Source organism: Diadema antillarum, unplaced genomic scaffold (genome assembly GCF_040938485.1).
Source record: "Diadema antillarum isolate AM-2024a unplaced genomic scaffold, OU_Dant_1.0 seq00000526_RagTag, whole genome shotgun sequence".
NCBI classification, from domain to species: Eukaryota; Metazoa; Echinodermata; class Echinoidea; order Diadematoida; family Diadematidae; genus Diadema; species Diadema antillarum.
In genome coordinates this window covers 1,505,748-1,525,522 of record NW_027271478.1, presented here as the reverse complement: position 1 = coordinate 1,525,522, position 19,775 = coordinate 1,505,748, and the positions used below count along the sequence as shown (strand labels likewise).

The following is a 19,775-nucleotide window of genomic DNA, read 5'->3' as shown; positions in this document are numbered from 1 at the left end:
AAAATCATCCAATCTTTTGGTCTGTACTGCATGAGAATGCATAGGGCTCAGAATACATAGCTACAAATTTTGTTTGTTTGTGTTTTCCATGGGACTAATTAGATTTTGCAGGTCAAACGGAAAACTTTGAAACAGTTTACTTTTTAGAAAAAGATATAACATTATGGTTGTGAGATCAACCAAATGCTGAATTGTAATCATTCATGAACTCTTGGACTATGTTGCAAAATTTTGTAAGGATTTCTTGGTGTTTCTGGACATAGGTCAGCCATCTACATGTGTATTTTGCATTAGCATTGAGCTGATTTGATTGTCTACATATTAGTCTGAGCCTTGTGCCGTGTGTACACTAGATGCTTTTAATAGACAGTTCAAAACATTGACTACTCAAAAACTTTATTTGAGTTCTTTTTTTTGGGGAGAGGGGAGAATTAAGCTACCTACAGTCCGTTTCTACTAGGAATATTGAATTATGCTGTCTCACTGTGAAATGCAGATACAGTATATGCTGAAGAAAGAATAAGTTCACCTGCTGGAGTGTGAGTGTGGGTCCTCGATTTTTGCATGACTTGAGTATCGCACTCGTGATACATGAATATCTTACCGCTCTCTGATATGCTATTCTGATTCTTTAAGCGATAAAGTCACCAAGTACAACTGTATGTCATGAATTGGAATGAAGCAGTGTATTTGATGAATGATACACCCCTTTAATAGCTCTTCTTTTTTTGTGTGTGTAAATATTAAGGAATGGCTAACATGTGTTTTTCTAACACATCTATCATATTTGTTACATAACCTTACAAATATGATGTACAAACATGTCTATGTATAAAATGGCTAACCACATATCGAATGACAAGTAATTTAGCCTTGCAGACTACATTGTGTTGGAATGTTTGTGCATGGATTCATGATATATCTGATAGATATACTTTTGCCATATATTGTGCCTTGCGGTTACATGTTTGTTCTACCCCCATTCCCCCTTTGACCTTTGACCTTTGTAGGTTAGGGGCAAGCGAGGTCATGCTGCAGGCTTTTGGTCAGAGGGAAAAAGGAACATGGGATTGAAGCCCGTAAGTTTTGTTCAGAAGCAAAGAAAATGCAAAAAAAAAAGAAGAGAAAAATAAAGGAGAAAGCACAGAAGATGATTTGCAAATCATGGCATCTTGTTACATTGAAGCAGTAAATGTTGTAGTATTGCTGAGGTGCAGTACAGCTTTCTCTATGTGCTGCACTTGTTACACAGTGTCAAGCGTCATTGTTTGGTGGCTTTGTTTTTGCAATCTGTTACCAATTTACTATCCAAAGTAAGAAGGCTATCAGAAAAGAAAGAAAAAGATGCACGATGACAGGCTAAAAAAGGACTACTGAGTGTGTTCTATAAAAAGTGATGATTTAAGAGACTAGTGTGTCAGATTGCCCAAAATGGCATCAGATGGGAGAACGAATCCTGGTTAGAATTCTGGATGTAGCAGGTCAATCTTTATTTTGTTCCGTAGATTTGCATGTGCGGAGAAACTGTCTAGTGTTCAAAGATCTCAGGATAGTTCCGTTTCACGTTATTGGGCTTAAATCACCAAAGTCGATTCAAAACACGAAGGAATTTCATTGTGATATTCTTGTTATGATAAGTAGCATCTGTTGGCCTCAAGGAATATATTAACACTTCCACATGGTGAATTGGTCAGAGTAATTTGTCCAAGACCTTGAGTGGCTCATTTCCTCGTGTGGCGTACCAAACCCTCTTTTTACCCAAGCCTTGCTATCAACTGTCCTTTTCAAACGTGTTCTTCTTGTTTGCCGAGTTGCATGCAAATGCTGAACCCCAATATTAGAAAGTAACTGCATCATCTAACCCACACACTTGCCTCTGTCACACTGCAGGATGCTGAGTTATGGATGTATATGTGTGTGTATGTGTGTGTGTGTGTGTGTTTGTCTATGTCTTTATGTGTGTGGATGTGCACATATATGTGTGTAAAAATGTGTGTGTTTGTGTTTTGCAGAAGATACAACAATTCTGAATGATTATCGTGGATGTGTTAAGTGTCAAAAACAAAAACACTCTCTGCAGCTGCTGCTTTAAAGATGTACGTACTCACTCATGATATCATGCAGGAATTAGACGGAAGAAGGATTCAGTGTCAACTAACTCTTGGAATTTGACCTACTTTTGGAATGATGAGGGTGGGGAGAGGAAGATAGAGAGAGAGAGTGTGTGTGTGTGTGTGAACAGGGAGCCGCATATATAAATTAATGTTTGTGTATCTCCCTAATTCATGTTCGTTGTCACATTTACATTTTCAATCTACTGAAGGGACGAGCCTTCATTGGCAAGCCTTCTCAAGTCTCCACATGACAAACGTATCAATTTGTCGTTTTCAATCAGACAAGTGTTTACCAGGTTTTGGCTCTAGGTTACCAGACATTCCATTCAGAAAAATAGATTAAAGCATTTGAAGTTCCTTTTCTTTTTAGTCCCTGGAATGAATGGGACAGGTATAGTGTAGTGTAGCTCTCTTTGTAGCCTTTTTACACGACCTTCAGGCTGTTGTTAGTGCTGACCATCGGGAGCAGGGAGAAATTTTAACCAGTGTACCACGCCAGTGGTATAATTCCCTTGTCATTTCGACCAATGGAATTGCTCAATTCATCCATGTGACATGCATATTCACAAGCTTCTGTGGACAGGGCTCTGCTGATCAGTTGTCATTAAGGTTTACTCCAAAACATTTGTGGCATAATGAGGTACCTGGTAGTGTGAACCCAGAAATTTTTGCATGCATTTTAATTTTGCGAGAGCCAAGATTCGCCGAAATTTAAATGCATGCAAAAGTTTGTGTCATCGCTATATTGCATTGGATGCCAGTGGCAATTTGCAAAAACTTCATGCTGCAAAAAAAAAACCGTTGGCTCCTATTTGCGACAATCTCATGCTGCAAAAATTTCTTGCTTTACAGTAATTACAAAGGAGTGAGTAAAGTAATTCAGATGGGTCCTGAAAGACCCTCTCTCAAGGGCCTCAACCCTCCCTGATGGCTTGACTCCTGTCTCCCTCAACAACCCTCTGCTTGCTTCTCTTGCATTCACTACAGCAAGAAAGCCTTTGACAGAGACTATACTCTAACTGCTTAAGACTAGTCCCAAGTATATGTACTCGGGCAGGTGTCTATGAGAAATGCATGCTAGCAGAATCAGCTCGTCCTCAACGGGTTAAAGAATAATCAGGATAGGTCTTTGGTATGAACACCAATGGTTGATGTGTATTTCAACATTTATCGCAATGTCATACAGTGAGGTGAAAGAAGACTTCTCTTTTTCTTTTCCTTGTAATTTTTTAATAACACAAGATGACAGCACTTGAAAAACTTAGAAGATCTGGGATAGGGTGATGCTGCAGAAATTCACTTTTTATGTGAGATGTGTTGTGCTATCTCTGTTACTCTGAACAGTAGAAGTCAACAGCTGATTGGATCTTCATATTAAAAATGACCTGGTAGGACTCATAGATGTGTGGGTTTACCTGTAGATGGGGAAAAAGTTCAAGTTTTCTGAGAGGTGGAATGGTTGAGTCTGTCGCAACGTCAAGTTTACCGCATCACTGTTACTGTGTGAAATTGACTTTTCAATGATGCGATTAGTGTGCAACGTGATTCCTGCTTGAAAGTCACCGGAAGCCCAACTGTGTATCGCACGATAGAGCGATGCTGGTTTTAACGACGTTTCGATTAGTCTTCAAGGAGTTCGAGAGTAACGAGATGAGCAAGTGTCTGTCTGAACGTCTACAAGATTCTCGGATCTGGGAGGAGTCTGCGGTGATGTCAGCCAAGGTGGTTTTGGCAAGTCTTCCGCTTAGATCTGAAGTGCTCTTGGGGGGAGATGTGAGGGAAAACCCCTAATGATTGAGAAATATCGAGAGTGAAGGCCACGGAGTGGTTGAAGGGCATGATGATTATCTTAAGAAAGTTACTCCCTGTTCTCTGGATGAATCAAGTTGCAGTGAAACGGGATCGATTTCTGACATGCTCTGTGGAGCTGATTGGCAGGCTGAAGGCATTGCGGGCTGCCGCCGGTTTTGATTTCATTTAAAGGGAAGGCAGCCACAGACGAGCTTCTCCTTTTTTTCTTCCCTTTTTTGGTGTGTGTGTGTGTGTGTGTATGAGTGTGTGTGTGTGTGTGTGTGTGTGTGTGTGTGTGTGTGTGTGTGTGTTCGTGTGTGTTTTTAGAGAGAGAAAATAGAAAGAGATAAGAAATCACAATAGAAATTTTGTCTGTCCATCTGTGTTGTCCATTGATCACGATAAGGACCTGTATGATATACCTGGTGAATAAGGTAGTGCTGTCAACACAAATAGACATGGCATTGAATGAGTAGCATCTCCATTGTGTACAATTGTATGTATAATAAAAAAAGAATGCACACGTTGGGAAGGATTTGCAGAAGCATATTGCTGAGAAGTCTGTGACGTGATGGGCAACATAGGTAGAGGAGTTATTGTGGCTCAGTGGTTGAGATCATGGACTCTCAATCTGAAGGCCCCTGGTTCAAGTCCACTGGCAGCATCGGTGTGCCCCTAGGCAAGACACTTTATCCCCATTGCCTAGTCCTTCAGAGGGGACTTAGAGCCGTCGGTCCCAGGGTAGTTTCTGCATTCGCATCCAAGTGCTTCCTCTTGAGCCCATGCAAAATAAATTAACACACACACACACACACGTCATTGTAGATAGAGAAAGATGGGTCCGGAGTAATTTTTTCAAGACAACACAATGTTGTGGCTTTCACGGCTGAAGGATATGACATTAAGCTATCAATTTGATACTCCTTATTTCTCATCCTTGAGTTCCTTCTATTGCTCTTCATCGTTTCTTAAAGGTGCATGGTCCCGGTGTTTTAGTCAAATGCGTACACAGGCGCACGGCGCAAGTTTCCTATAGAGACCTACGCTATCGACTTCTCTTTGGCGCTTACGCTTTGGCGAACTTTCCCCGAGTCTGAAGAAGTCCGATTCACTGTAGTCAGTGGTCCGATCATAGTTCGGCTCATGATTCGGCTGAGGGGGATGACAGCTTTAGCAAACTTCTTTGTGATGTCATAATAACAAGCACATATTCACGCATCCTGGCATTACTACAGACTGCGCAATGGGCGAAGAAGACAACGAAGGCAACGTTACTTAGCAACACCTACGCACTTTACTTTTGATGACAGCTCAACTTCGGTAATCTTCGTATCAATGCTAACGGTGATCGGCAGTTTTATCAATAGCGCCATCTACACTACCGGGACTATGCCCCTTTAAAACATTTTCTTCACATTTTTTGTTAGCCATATCCTTTTTTTTTCCTCGAAAAAAGTCTTTGGTGCATTATTTCTACTCTGATGCGATCAAGGTCATGACGATAAGTTAACAGTCTGCATGAAGCAACAATTCATGGTCAAATTAAACAATTTTTCCACAGCACATACTTTTGTTAGAAGGAAGACATGTACTTACACCATTGCACTGTTAGCACCTTGCCATTGCGGAAATCGACCCAAAACTCCCACACACTCGGGAGAGAGCACCGCACAGCTGTAATGTGTACCTTTGTCGACCGAGTTGGGAGCTCTGTGGAGCAGACTGCCTGCCCAGTGCCACTGGATCAGTGTTTTTGTACAGTGCACTGCTAGGTGTCAGTATACCAGGGCACCGTTTCATGAAAGTTGTCAGCCCTGACAAGTTGTCAGTTTCTGTCAATCACCATGGTAACAGTCAGACACCAGAGCTTCTCAGCCAATCAAAACCTAGGATTTTGCTGAAGTTGTCAGAGACTGACAACTTGTCAGGGCTGACAACTTTCATGAATTGGTGCCCAGGAGTCCTTTTCATGAAAGTCTTTTAAGAGAGACTTTTGCTCATAAGACGCACTCATGAGAGACTTCACGAAATGGATTGGAAAGTCTCATATACATTTAGTTACATATGAGTGACTTTGGCCATTCTGAGGTTTATGTAAAGACTTTTATGTGATGACTTCATGAAATGGATCCCTGGCATACAAAGCTTCTACTTGCAAATGTGTATTTAGTCATCATTCCAGAGATAATACCCTTAGTGTTGATTTTGCTCAGCACAATGCTTTTACAGACCATCATATCTCTTTCTTGCTTCCCCCTCCATCTTGTTTTGCTTTATAAATAAGGAAGATAGATCTGCATGATGACAGAACAGTAACAGTTGATGTATGTTATTGCTTTATCCTTCTGTTCCCTTGTTTCTGCAGGACACGTACCCATTCGTGTACATCCTGACCCAGTCGCCCCACAAGCCACACCCACCAAAAGCGGAGAAATCTACCAAAGAGAAGGAGAAAACCAAAGAGGAGGAGCTTGCCGAGGCACTGAGGGACCTGAAGATCGGCTGGTTGTCAAAGTGAGTGCAGCGGGGATTAAAATGGTGGTAGAGATGACAATAATGACGATGGTGATGATAATGATAATGATGATGATGATGATGATGATGATGATGATGATGATGATGATGCTGATAGTGATGGTGATGGTTGTGGTGAGGCTAGTAGTGGCGGAATGGTGGTGATGATGATGATGATGACGATGATGACGATGGTGATGATGGTGATGATAGTGATGATGGTGATGATGATCATGATTATAATGATGATGATGATGATGGTGATGATGATCATGATCATGATTATAATGATGATGATAATGATTATAATGATGATGTAATGATGATGACGATGTTGATGATTACAATGATGATGATGATGATGTAATGATGATGTGATGATGATGATGTGATGATGATTACGATGATGATGGTAGTGGTGGTGATGGTGTTAGTGATGATCATGGTGATGATGATGATGATGATGATGATAAATGGTGATAATGATGATGACTGTGCTGATGATTATGATAGTAGTATTAATTATAATGATAATAGTGGTGATGCCAGGAAGATATCAGTCAACCAACACTAATGATCGTGAGGATCTTGACAATCACAACAATGATGGTTGTTCCTGTGATGATGATGATGGTGATGATATCAATGGCAATAAAGATTTTAATAACATTGATGGTACTATCGCATTAATGATGATATTAATTGTCATTTGTTGGTTTTTTCCTCGGCTCTTTATGTCATACTTCTTTTGTCTGTTACTGGTTTCAATCTGTTTTCGTAGATTTCGGTTTCGCTGCAGATCCTTGTACGGCCCCATTAGGATCCTGGTAGTGTCGCTGATGGATTTTGCTCTTTGTGCTATTGTTTGTTTGATTTTGTTGTTATGAGACTCAAGACTTGGTTGAGATGTACAAAGAATCGGTGTCACTGTGCATGAGTGTTTGCTGAGTAGATGTAAATATTTGGGTGTGTATTCCATTACTCTTTGTCCAGCGGCTGAAATTTACCCCGGTCTGACCAATCAACAAAATCGTATTTTGTTGTACCCTTTGTTGGATGTCGGATGGAAAATAAATGAAACTGAACTGATCAGCAGCCCTCTGTGACACACTGTAACCTCAAAAAGATACTGTATACACCATACATTCAACAAATTGGGGCTTGTAAGACAAGTTCGCAAGTGGTTGAATTCATAATGGAGGACCGTGGTGATGGGATGAGAAATAAGTATTGTTCTCTTTCAAGAAGCAAAGCTAATGATTATCCACCTTTGAGGTGATATACATAGAGTACCACAGTCAGTGTGATGTCATAGCTATTCATTGCCATGGGAACTTGTTTTATACAACCTGACCTGGCCCGAGTGTTTATGCATGCTTGGTTCCAATTCAAACTAAAACAGAAGATTGTGACGTCATCACTTTGGTACTCTATCGCTTTGTGTAACAGGAGGCAATATTTTGATGTTACTTCGGTGTCGATATGGTGAGTGTCAGTCGACTTGCTAAAGAGAAAGTAAAACGACTGTCAAATATATAGAGTGTACAGTATTCAGTCACATAGATTGCAATTTCTGAAGAGGCTCATTTTGCATCTGAATGCAAGAAGCTGTAAACTGCCCCTTATAGATTAAAAAAATAACTAAAACAAAATCATTGATGTCTTCACTGGTTTAAAAATGATATTATTTGTGATGCTTCATTTTGTACAGGTTAGAAGGAGATGATCTGTACAAGGAACTCGCTGAACAATACCCGTCTCACCTACCTCTCCACGTCGCACAACTGAACAAGAAGGAAAACCACAAGGTATGATATTGTGTACTTGGTGTAGTCTCCCTCTAGAGCAAGTCTTCTTGGGGGGGGGGGGCCGATTCGAAGACAAAGGGTTTAAACCGCAAACTGTGTTATATTCATCAGCGGAGAGTAGTTGGGATCAAGGTTCAAATCTGCTTTGCAGAAAAAAGGGCATGGCCGTAGTCACGTTTGGATCATCCACAGAGGAAGAAATAACTCCACATCTGCTGTTTGGAGTGTCATATCAAGTACTATGCAAACACTTGGAAACTTCTAGGGGCAGCCAAAGACTTTTTGTGCAGACCCACAAGGAATGGATACCTAATCATACACATCCTTTGCAGTAATGCAAGAAAGATGATATTAAAAGTGCATGAAGCAAGACCAAACTAGAGTTATAGTGCTTGGCAGGGTACCCCTGTACTATCACCTACTTTGTGAATCTGGTATCTGGATGTAGAAGGCTGCAGCGAAATATGTTCACCTCTTTGGATAAAAGACAGTGCACAAGATGATGCCTTGTCGCAAAAACTTCTGGATACTTCAAGCAGATACGATTTGCCAATACTGCTTGTTGAATAATGATCTAGATTAGTCAGTTTTGCTCACCCAAAGGTAGTTGCTCTGCTGGTACTCCCACAAAATTTTGTTGGCTTGAAGCTTATAGTTTTTGATGTTGTTTATTATTGTCTTTTAGTTTAGTATAAAGAATGACATTTGCTCTTAAAAATTGAGATCAGAGTCCCTTCCGCTTCTTGCAATTAAAACCAACAAATGATACTCTCATTTCCTCTGTTTACCCCCAGTGCTTGAGAGATTTTTGTAGTCACATGGTGATAAAGAGAAAAAGAAATTCTTTGAGATTTAAATGATGAGTTGTGACCTTGAACCGATATTTATTGCAAATATGCACAGGGCGAGGTTTTATTGCTCACCGCGTCATGTGATAATCACTTGCTGATAAGCCCCCCCCCCCCCCTTTGCCCTGAAAATGAGGGTTGCTACCATGTGCCATTAAAGGCCCGGGGGGTGTTTCATAAAGCTGTTCGTGAAGTTAGGAACGACTTACGAGTGACTGGTGATCAGTTCTGATGTGCTATACTTATCAGAATTTCAATAATTCAGCACAAAAACTGATCACCAGTCACTTGTAAGTCGTTCGTAACTTTACGAACAGCTTTATGAAACATGGCCCTGGTAGCGTTGGGATACCATGGAGTGAGAAGGCTGGTCCAACTCAGAGATATTCAAGAATCCCCTTTAAACAGATTGTGTACAGCTTTATCACTGAGCTCTGTTAAAGTACAGTTGAACCTCTCTTATCCGGCCTCCCTTTATCCGGATCTCTCTATTATACGGACGCAATCTCGCCGTGATTTTTTAAAAAAATAATTACGGGAGGAAAAGGGGATTCCCAACTCCTTGAGAACCCCTACACAAACACACGTGAATTAGTGATATTTGATACATTTCTTAATAGTTATTTAGGTAAATAATCCCAAGAATTTATAAAAGAAAATGATTTCATTCTTGCAAACACGAACCTCTATTTTGGGGTCTGCTACTGAGTGTAACAATGAAAAGGCTGCAGTATACACATTACTACATGTGGTACTACAATGGGCTACTGTACATGTGTATGTATGTACATGTATAAAGCATTGAGTCTCCCGTATCCGGCCAAATCTCTTATCCGGATGAGCCCCGGTCCCGACTTGTCCGGATACGAGAGGTTCAACTGTACAAACATCGCCGAAGAATCTCGACTGGAGTCAACCGTTACTGAGCAGCATAAGCTATGATGCACATATTTGCTGGCCGCTGCTATACATGGTTTTTTAATGTACCCCTGTGGGCAGCAAATGAATTGGGCCATCCATGAATCTCCCCACCACTGAGTCTTTAATGGGACGGGATCACCTCCTGTAGCTTGTCGGTTCTCGTCTGTGTATTTACTTTGGCAGCATTTAGAAAGAGCAAACATGTCTCTTTGGAGTGTGCATTCAGATTGTTGCAAACTGCTCAGGATTATGTCACTTTTTTTTTCTGAAATCCACATACTTGAAGCACAGACTTCAGCCTTTGCTATAAGGAGATGAGTGCAGTTCCGTACTTGAACATCTGCACGTAGATACTTCAGTCATTTTTATTGATGCACCAATGCCCTGGAATGTCTTTCAACCAGAGCAGAAGACACCAGAGAGGTGACTGTACTTTTATGGGAAGAAGGAGGATGGTGGGATGATTTTTATGGCAATAGTAAAAGAATGAACAAAAAGAAGGAACTTAACCCATTGAGGACAGTTTGAATTTGCTACAACACGCATTTCCCATAGTCGCTTGCCTGAGTATACTCCAGAATTGTCCTCAACGGGTTAATAAGATTAGAGCTGTTGGGTTAAAAGGCTCGGCATATGAAGTGTGCACGTAATCTGCTGCTTGAAGCGGGCAACCAGGAGTTTCAAACAATGGTTTGACTTGAAAACCAGCTCTTCAGTTATATACTGATAATAATAAACTGTTTGCACATAGAAAGTGCCTGTATTATGAAGACTACCATGGGTCCCAGATATGGCTGGCAAGACGAGTCGCATAGTTGAAAGAACTTCTCTGGTATGTGAGTCCCCCGCCCCCCTTTCGACATGCTTGAAGTCTGCAAGAGAGATTCTATTTGTTTTGTAGTATTTATACAAAAATGGCTAATGTAAAAATCAAACACTCCAGAGTGTTCTTTGTGCGGACGACAGAGTAGACAAGTGGGACATTACGCTTTGTGTTTTTATTGCAATGTATTGACACACGTCAGAAGATCTTATCATTGGTGATTCCAGGAAATGTCATATCTGTAAAGCAAACACTGATAGTGAGATAAGACCGAAAGCACATCAAGTCTACCTTCATGCAGCTGGTGTGCTGTGACTGAGGAGGGATTGGTAGAAGACTTTAAACCCTTGGGATGCCCCCAGGGTCACAGCCACCGAAAAGTGGCCGATTCAGTGATCAAAATGCTGCCATCTATTCTCTGCTTGAAGTAGGTGCTGCCACAAGTGTATCCCCCCCCCCCCCCCCTCCCATCAGTCTAAGAGCTATTTGTCTGACTTGCTGGGAGCTCTGTACTGTACAGTTTTATTGCCCAGTCATAAAGTTTGCATCTCCTTTTAATACAGAGCTCTCAACCAGTATGTTTTTACCGCACATAATATGTTTTTCCTTCATCCAAAATAAGAAACTATGGCTTATAAATGAGTCTACTTTTCCTTTTTTTTTCTGCAATTTGATTTAGCAAACTTACTACTCCTTTTCTTTTTCTTTTTTTATTCAAATTTGATTTAGCAAATTTAGTACCATGTGGAATTGCTCCACTTTGCCTTCAAAATGTTTGCCTCGCTCTGCATAGATTTGTTTGTTTGTTTGTTTGTTTGTTTGTTTGTTTGTTTGTTTGTTTGTTGATGTGCAGAGATTGGCAGCACTGCTTATTTGTGTCATTATCTCACTTGCTCTACAGCCTGGGAGTTCACTGTAACACTATCTTTCTGTCTGTGCACACGCACGTGCATGTGCATTATCTGTTTTATAGAATGGTGAACAAATTTTGGCAGAAATGCATTGTTTTAATTGTGTTTCTGATAATTACAGACACTTGGCAAATTTACTGAATTTCCTTTTGGCTTGCCATGCATTCATTTCATTTTATTTTTGATACAAATTTTTTGAAGAATAACCAACTCTTATATTGAGCATTTGATATCTTTTGTAACCGTGAGCAAGAGACATTGAGGGTAGAAGTATGTACCCTCACGTAAAACTTTGTGATTTCTATTTTTTATTCCCCCCTTCTCATTACTGCAGGAAAGGAGCAAGACTCTTCCAGAAATTGTGGACGCAGCCAATGCCGTACTTTCTCTGATCGACCAATCAGAGTTGGCGATATATCTGGCTGTGAAAAATGACACACGACCCGATGCACTCAGTACCAAGCAGTAAGGGAATTTAGTTTTGATTTCTTGACTATCATCTTCGGCAGTCCGTCATTTGAAGTGACTAATTACTCTTTTTTGTCAATTGAACTCTCCATGGATGCTAGATAGATATCAAGCAATTCAGTCAAATCAGGAGGTTTTTGTGTATTGACAGTTGACTAGTGGTAGAATGGTTAGGTCTTCAAACTCTTAACCATAAGATCGCAGGTTCCTATTCCAGCTGAGACGGGTGTGGGATATGAAGACCTGGCATCTGTGATGTGCTAATAAAGGCGGGGGCCATGTGAGAGAAGAGTGTACTCTCACTAAAGGAGCTGCCCGTGCTAAATTAGAATTTGTTTTTATCTCTGATGTGATGCAAGTATTCAGTCAATTTTGAAACTTCACCTGCTGCAAACTCATGCTCATATTTGTTCGTTCTGTTTTGCTTTTGTTTTATTTTTTACTCTTCAGAGAGATGGAAAAGCAGAAACATCATTTAATCTCCGCCCTTTGCCTGAAGGGCATCGCCCTGGCTGATCAAGTCCTCACTGCAACCGATTCTGTCTCCACGGAAACGGACCCCACCCCATCTTCTGTCACAAAAACCACTGCCACCACCACGACCACCACTGCAAGCACCACGACCACACCCAGCACCACCAGCAGTGTTGCCACGACGATCACCTCTCCTGCTCCCACCGGAACATCCGCTTCGTCAGTAGCCTCCGCTGTCGTGTCAACATCGTCTTCATCGTCGTCGTCTGTATCAACGTCCGCTTCGCCTCCGGCCATGTCCCAGGAGGAGGAGAACAAGATGAGGGAAGAGGTGGAGGACACGTATCGTGAGGTGCTAAAGTGGGCTGACGCGGAGGAGAAGAAGGTGTGTTTTTGTGTGGAGAAAGAGCTGGGAATAAAATAAAGGAGGTCTGCAAAGCTAAGCAGTCACATGTAAAGAAATGCAGCTGTTAAAAATGAAGAAGAGAAGAAAAAAAAAATGAAAGAAACGACCCACAAAGAAAGTAAAAAAGAAAGAAAAAGGACTTCCTAAGCTTACTTCGCCTACTGGTAGTTGGTAGTTAAGATAGGCAGAGCAATTCTGGTGCTAGCAGTGGAAGAATTGGAAGCATTGGATACCGCAAGCAGTTCATTGCTTGGCTCTATTAGGACCAGAAACAATTAGCACAGATTTTAACACTGATAATGGACTGGTCCATTTGAATCAAACGGCGCTTAGCGTCATCTGCTCATGTTCTCGTAGACAGGGGTTTGATGCTACTGCAATGCAAATATTTGGCGGTAGGGAAATGTTCACAAATTCAGGGCTTGGTTGAACCAACACAAAAAGTAACTGCCCACATATGTTGTTATCATGACGACATAACCAAGTGAGGTTCTGCCGAAATTGGCCCAGCCCCGAAAACAAATGATAATTGCACAAAAGTTGTCTAGCTTTGTGGTTTGTTCGTAAGGAAACCAGTGATTTGTCTGACGTCGTAGAATGCAACCATCCTATTCAGTGGAACGTCTCTCCTGTCTTACTAAAAAAAACAGGTACTGCTCTTCACCACTCGACATGCTCAAGTCAACAAGCACAGTGGGCGTCGGCTGAAGTGCATGCTGAAACAGCTGGAGATGGAGTCTAGGCCATCAAAGGACAGCGAACTGAGGATCATTGAGGTCAGTTTTTCTCCGGTCAGAATGACAAAAGGTCACGTCTCCGAGGTGACAGGAAATGAGAGCTTGGGTCTGCCAAGTTCCAGTTTCATAAGCCTTTCTTGCATTTAATGTTCAGGGGGGACATAGTGTTGGGCCTTTTGCCAGTTGTCATTCATAATACCTCATGCAATGTCACGTTCACATTAAAGTCATAAGCTCTCACAATGTGCTGGAAATAACCATCACGTCCTTTGGTGCTTCAGTTTCACAATTTAGTTTGGTTTCTGTTCTGGGGCTCCATTTCATTAGAAAGTTTCAATGATAGCAACTCCTGCTAGAATGGCAGTGCTATGGGATGTAGCAATGTGAATGATATTGCGTCAAAACTGTGGCCATGTTGGATTTATTTTTCCAGTGCTTCCCTTCTCTGTTTATCTCTCCATCTCTCTCTCTCTCTCCACACCATTCTTTTCCTTACTCTCCCCTTCTTTCTTCTTCTCTCTCCATCATTTTCCTTTCCCCTCCCTCTCTCCTTTCACACTCTATCTTACTCTCTTTTTATCTCCTTCGTTTCTCCCTCTCCTCCCCTTTACATTCCTCCCTTCTCTCTCTCCTTTTCACCCCTCCATCACTCTTCTCTGCTCGTTGCCTCTCACTTCTATCTCTCTATCTTTCCTCTCTTCCTTTCCTCTTTCACTCTGTCGCTTTCACCCCGTTCGCTTGCTCTCTTTCCCATTCTTTTTACTTTTCTCTCCTCAATCCCCCATCCCTCTTCCCTCATCTTCTCTGTTCTCATACTACATCTCTTTCACCACTCCCTCCATCTCTCTGCTTCTCTTTCTCTCCTTTGTCATACTAGTCATTCTATCCTTCTTTCTGCGTCTCCCCTGCTGTCATGCTCTATCTCCTATCGCTCTTTTCCTTTCTCTTCCCTTTTCCTTTTTTATGCTGTCTTTCTCCCTCTCCATTTAGCTCCTTTGTCACTCTATCCCTCTTCCTGTGTCTACCCTGTTCTCATTATTTCTCCCTTCATCTCTCCTTTCCTCTCTTTCTCCTTCTTTCCCCTTTTCACTCTCTCCCTTTCTTCCTCCTCTTCTTCTTCTCCTCCTCCTCCTCCTCCTCCTCCTTCTTCTTCTTTTCCAGTACTGTCCAGCACCCCAATCAGAAATTCAATTCAATTCAATTCAATTCACATTTATTTCGGATATAAAACAAGGTAAATATTACAAGGATTCATTTGGGTGACACCTATAGGAAGCAAACGCTTGTCGGGTAAGGTGCACCCTATTGCAACTGCATAATAAACATAAATAATGATATAATATACAACATAAAAATGACTAAAAATAAAAAACATACATGCGTACATACATACAAAATACATTCGCAAAGACAACAAATAAATAAATAAAAAAATCAGAGGTCAACCGAACTCCTCTGTCATTCCATCTCTCATCCATCCCTCTTCCTATATATCTCCTGTCCTTATGCCCTTTTTGTCTCCTCCATCACTCTTCCCCTTTTGCCACACCCTCTAGCCACGCCCTCTTCTCATCAAAACTACAATGGGAGTTTTGCAGCAAGAATCCCAATAAAGGATTACACCCTTTAAAGGGATAATTCAGTTTTTGTTGAGATGGGGGTTTCAGATTTTAACTTTTTGCAAGATGATTAGAAACCACTCATGAAATATGAAAGAGCATACAATTCTAGGAGGATTTCAAAGTTTATTTGATGAAAATTGGTTTTGAAATGTCTGAGATATCAAAAGAAAAAACAACAAAGTGAAACAAAGTGGTCCTAAAAAAAGGTGGGTACCACCTAAATAGAACCTCTTTGTTTGTTTTTTTATGTATCTTGACCATGTCAAAATGCATTTTTATCATATAAACTGAATTCCTCATCAAATTTTGTTTCTTTAATATTTCGAGAGGTTTCTCATTATCTCACAAAAATGTTGAAGTCCCTTCTCAACCAAAACTATACCATTCCTTTAAAATGTTCTGGTATGCAGATCCAAAGAGAAAGAGGATGTCAAGCCAGTTACGATACCAACCAGAAATGCAATACCAAATTTAGCAGCCGTCTCTCTTCGTCAGGTGACTGGGAGATAATTGCGAAGACTGAAACAGGATCCCTTCTCTTTCTCGATGATCCCACATCCTGTTTCAGATCTGAAGTATTTTCCTCGTTAAAGGGATCTTATAGTTTTGGTTGAGACCTGATTTCAGGTTTCTAACATTTTTTAAACCTCCTATGAAATATGAAAGAGTATGTCATTCCATGAGGAATTCAACGTTTATTTGATGAAAATTGGTTTTGAGATGGCTGAGATATTCAAAACAGGGCGATTCTATTAAAGTATGGGACCCACCTTTTATTACGATGGCTTTGGTTTACTTTGTTTTTTGATGTTTCAGTCATTCCAAACCCGTTTTTCATGAAATATATTTTGAATTCCTCTTAAAATGGTATGCTCTGTACTATTTCATAAGTGTTTTCTTGGTATCTCGCAAAAAGCTAAAAGCCCAATTCTCATCGCCACCAACACTGTACCATCCCTTTGACGCTTCTGGCTGGATGTAGAATGTGCCCAAGAGAGCTTGCAGCTGGAGTGGTATAAAGGCCAAAGCCCTTTACCTTTACTCCCGAATCTGCAAGCAAAGTTCATGTTAAGGCACTGCTAGTATTCCGTTATCAGTGAACATCCTGTCAAAGTTCAGCTTCGATTGCTGTTGCATTTTTTTTTTTTTCTGTTCAAATTGCCTCTGATGAAGATGTGCTAGGATCAAAAGCTCAGGCCCCTTTTTGTCTCTGTTAGTTTGTTGTTGCAATTTAATGGAAGAAGGTGTTCTACAATTTTGCTATTATTTCTGTTTACAAGCAGGTTTATGGCGTTGCATTTTAATGAATAAGATTTTGTATATTAAAGTGGATATTGCGTCAGGATCAAGAATTGAATACAGAAGTTGATGGAGAAAAAAAAAGGACAGTCGTTATTCAAAGGCGTAATGAACCAATTACTAAACAAGATCTTCAATGCCTCGCTCTACGATATTTTGCAAATCAGTTTTAATAATTTTCAAATCTTGGAAAGAGATCGCAAGGAAAATGATGCCGAATATGCCCTGGATGGAATGTTTCTCATACAAGGGAACCTTGTTTAAACGAGGACCTCAGAACTATGGATTACCTCATTATATCAGGCTACTCATTATATCAGTGTACAAAAACAAGGAATATAAGGAGTTGGGATGCACAGAATCAACTTGTTATAGAGGATTTTGCCATATCTGACCTCTGTAGTATCTTTAATAATCATACAACAGAAGATTGTTTGAACACAATTCTGACCTGTACTCACAAGTAGTCATTATTTTACTTTAGGGTATACACAATGTTGGACCTTTAAGGGGGATTTTCAAAGTGTTTAAATTGGCTGTAATGCCTTTAATGATCATTCAACATGAGAGGAAAGCTCAGTGTGGTTTGCATTAGTTTCATTTCCTTTCTTTCTTTCTTTTTTTTTCCTGTCCTTTCTTGGTCCCTTTTCAGGTGTACAAGTCACTAGGCTGGGAGCACATGGTTCGTCACACGGTCAACTGGCTGCCGGTCAAGTATCCGGCCAATTTCATTCCCTTCTAGGAATTTGGGAGAAGTGCGTGGATGACGGGACGCCGCTACCACCATCTCCTCCATCAAGGGGATGTCAGATGGAGTTTCGCCAAGATGACGTTGAGGGGGGCGTAGTGGGACGTATAGTTTCGGGGGGTTTTGTTGTTGTTGTTGTTGTTGTTGTTGTTGTAGCAGAGCAGAGACAGTTGGTAGAACTGTCCGGAGACCAGAGAGTAATATAACCCCCATGTTCAGTGGAATGGGAGAAAATGAGAAACCAATCTAGTAAATGAGTTGAAATCTTTCTCAACTGTTGGGGAAAAGTTATTATAGCAATGTAAGTACAGACGTGGGATATTGGCTGACAGTCTGGATCAAGATACGACGTTTGACCTCCAGACCCTTGGATGTCATGTGTCAAATTGGTTACATAATGCGTTCAAGGTCATATCACGAGATGTGATTTATGCACTGCCTCTCATAGATCTGCCCACAACGCATCGTGCGCAGTAAAGAAGGTGCTGAATCATATGTGGGCATTTGTACGTGATCACTAACTGCTAATGTTTGTGTGCGTATAGCCATGCTTGGCTGGACAATACTAGAAAATCAGTAGGTGGGACTAAGCAATGCCATCATGCTCCGTGGCTGTGTGCCTCAGAAGCTGCAAGATACACTGCCTGTTCAGAAACTCTGAATTCCTCTCCAGTTTTTATATGCAATGGCAACTATGATCAACAGCGTAATACCAAATGATTGAAATCTACCAAACGACTTGAATACCAAATAATTAATATCTACCAAATACAACAAAGCATGTATGCATTCAAATGTAATTTCCCTTCCCACAAATTGTCTGGTGAGAAATCTATATTTGGTAGATAATGAAATGAGAGTTTGTAGAGCCACAAACAAGGATGCAGAATCAAAATCCCAATTTTCCCCTCATTTTGACTTCCCTTCACTGTATATTGCCTTATGCATTGTGAAAGTCACAGTATACCTACATGGTGAATAGATTGTCCATTCTCTTCAGGTGTCCACAACATTTGTTCCACATGCAGCAACAATTACTTCAGTGATACCAGTTGCTACAATTTCTTTCTTTAATAGCAAGGTATGATGTTATATACTGGCAAATCATATGTGAATGAAGACTCGAAAGAAATCTGTCTAATGGAAGAATTGGGTAATGTCACATCACATGAGATGCACGCCATGTCTTGTCATAATAACATCACACCATCACTTCGTTATTTTTTAACCAGAAGGTCATTGTTGCCAGTACGACGTCTATGTAGCTTAAGTCCTACTGAATCTCAGCTGCCATATTGCTCAGCATGAAGGGAAAGGGGTGGATGTGAGAGCATGTTCATCCACTTACCCTGGGCTGCCTTTCGATTGACATATGAACAAGAACTGAACCACATTACAGTGCGGTTGCTGGCGAATCCTTTATTTTCTTTCAATATCACTCTGAACAGCCATCTGTAGCCGGCTTCTATTTCCTTTTTCTTTTCTTTTTTTTTGTGGAGAGTAGGAAATGAAAAAGTAGAAGAACATGATATACCTGAGCAGACTACTCCATAATGTAGCTGAAAACATTTGAAGCAAATGGGTTGTATATGCATCGCAAGGCATATATTTGGCAGCAGTTTCATGTCCATGACAAAACTTCAAGGACTACTGCACGAAACCTATTTCGAGGGCAGTACTGACAGAGGATAGCATACTTTAGAATCATATTTCCATAAAGTTTGCACAGTGGGCTTTAGAAAAAAGACATATATCTAAACTGAAACATAACTAGAGAATAAACAAGTGATTTGTACTTACATGTATGCTTTCCACGAAAAGCACAATTGAAGGCACGAGAGTTTCGTGCAAAGTAACGCGAGGCAAACATGTGTATCAACGAGCTGACAGACCCTCAGGGAAGAATAGTTTGTATCGAAGTCATAAAATGTATTCCGAAATACTTTCTATGCAACATCAGGGTGTAGTCCCACGCACAAGTTATTTTTGGGGGTTTATTGTACTCATGTAGGATTGTTGCATCATACGAGGATGGTTAGTAGGAGGGTGGCTTGGCATGTTCACTCACATAGTATCCACATAGGGCCTACTGGGTGAATGGTACTTGAAATCACATGAAACACTTTCTTACAGCACCAGAACGATTTATGTCATCACCACCACCATACATTAATCAAAGATTGACATTTATTCCCCCCCCCAAAAAAAAAAAAAAAAAAACTCTCCAAAAACTAAAAACAAAAATAAAACAAAACAGGACAGAAAAAAAATCAAGCTCTGTGCCAAATTTG

General features: G+C 40.7%; 1 protein-coding gene across 1 annotated transcript in view; it reads left to right on the top strand.

Moving 5' to 3' along the window:
* The window catches only part of LOC139734436 (tripeptidyl-peptidase 2-like), a 45,141-nt gene extending 27,302 nt beyond the window's left edge, over window positions 1–17,839 (top strand). The window contains exons 20-26 of the mRNA XM_071645221.1: window positions 1,011–1,079; window positions 6,271–6,419; window positions 8,131–8,227; window positions 12,065–12,195; window positions 12,649–13,057; window positions 13,729–13,854; window positions 17,389–17,839. Of these exons, the coding sequence (XP_071501322.1) occupies window positions 1,011–1,079; window positions 6,271–6,419; window positions 8,131–8,227; window positions 12,065–12,195; window positions 12,649–13,057; window positions 13,729–13,854; window positions 17,389–17,478 (1,071 nt within the window). The 3' untranslated portion in view covers window positions 17,479–17,839. The remainder of the gene's footprint in view (window positions 1–1,010; window positions 1,080–6,270; window positions 6,420–8,130; window positions 8,228–12,064; window positions 12,196–12,648; window positions 13,058–13,728; window positions 13,855–17,388) is intronic.
* The last annotated feature ends 1,936 nt before the right edge of the window (window positions 17,840–19,775 follow it).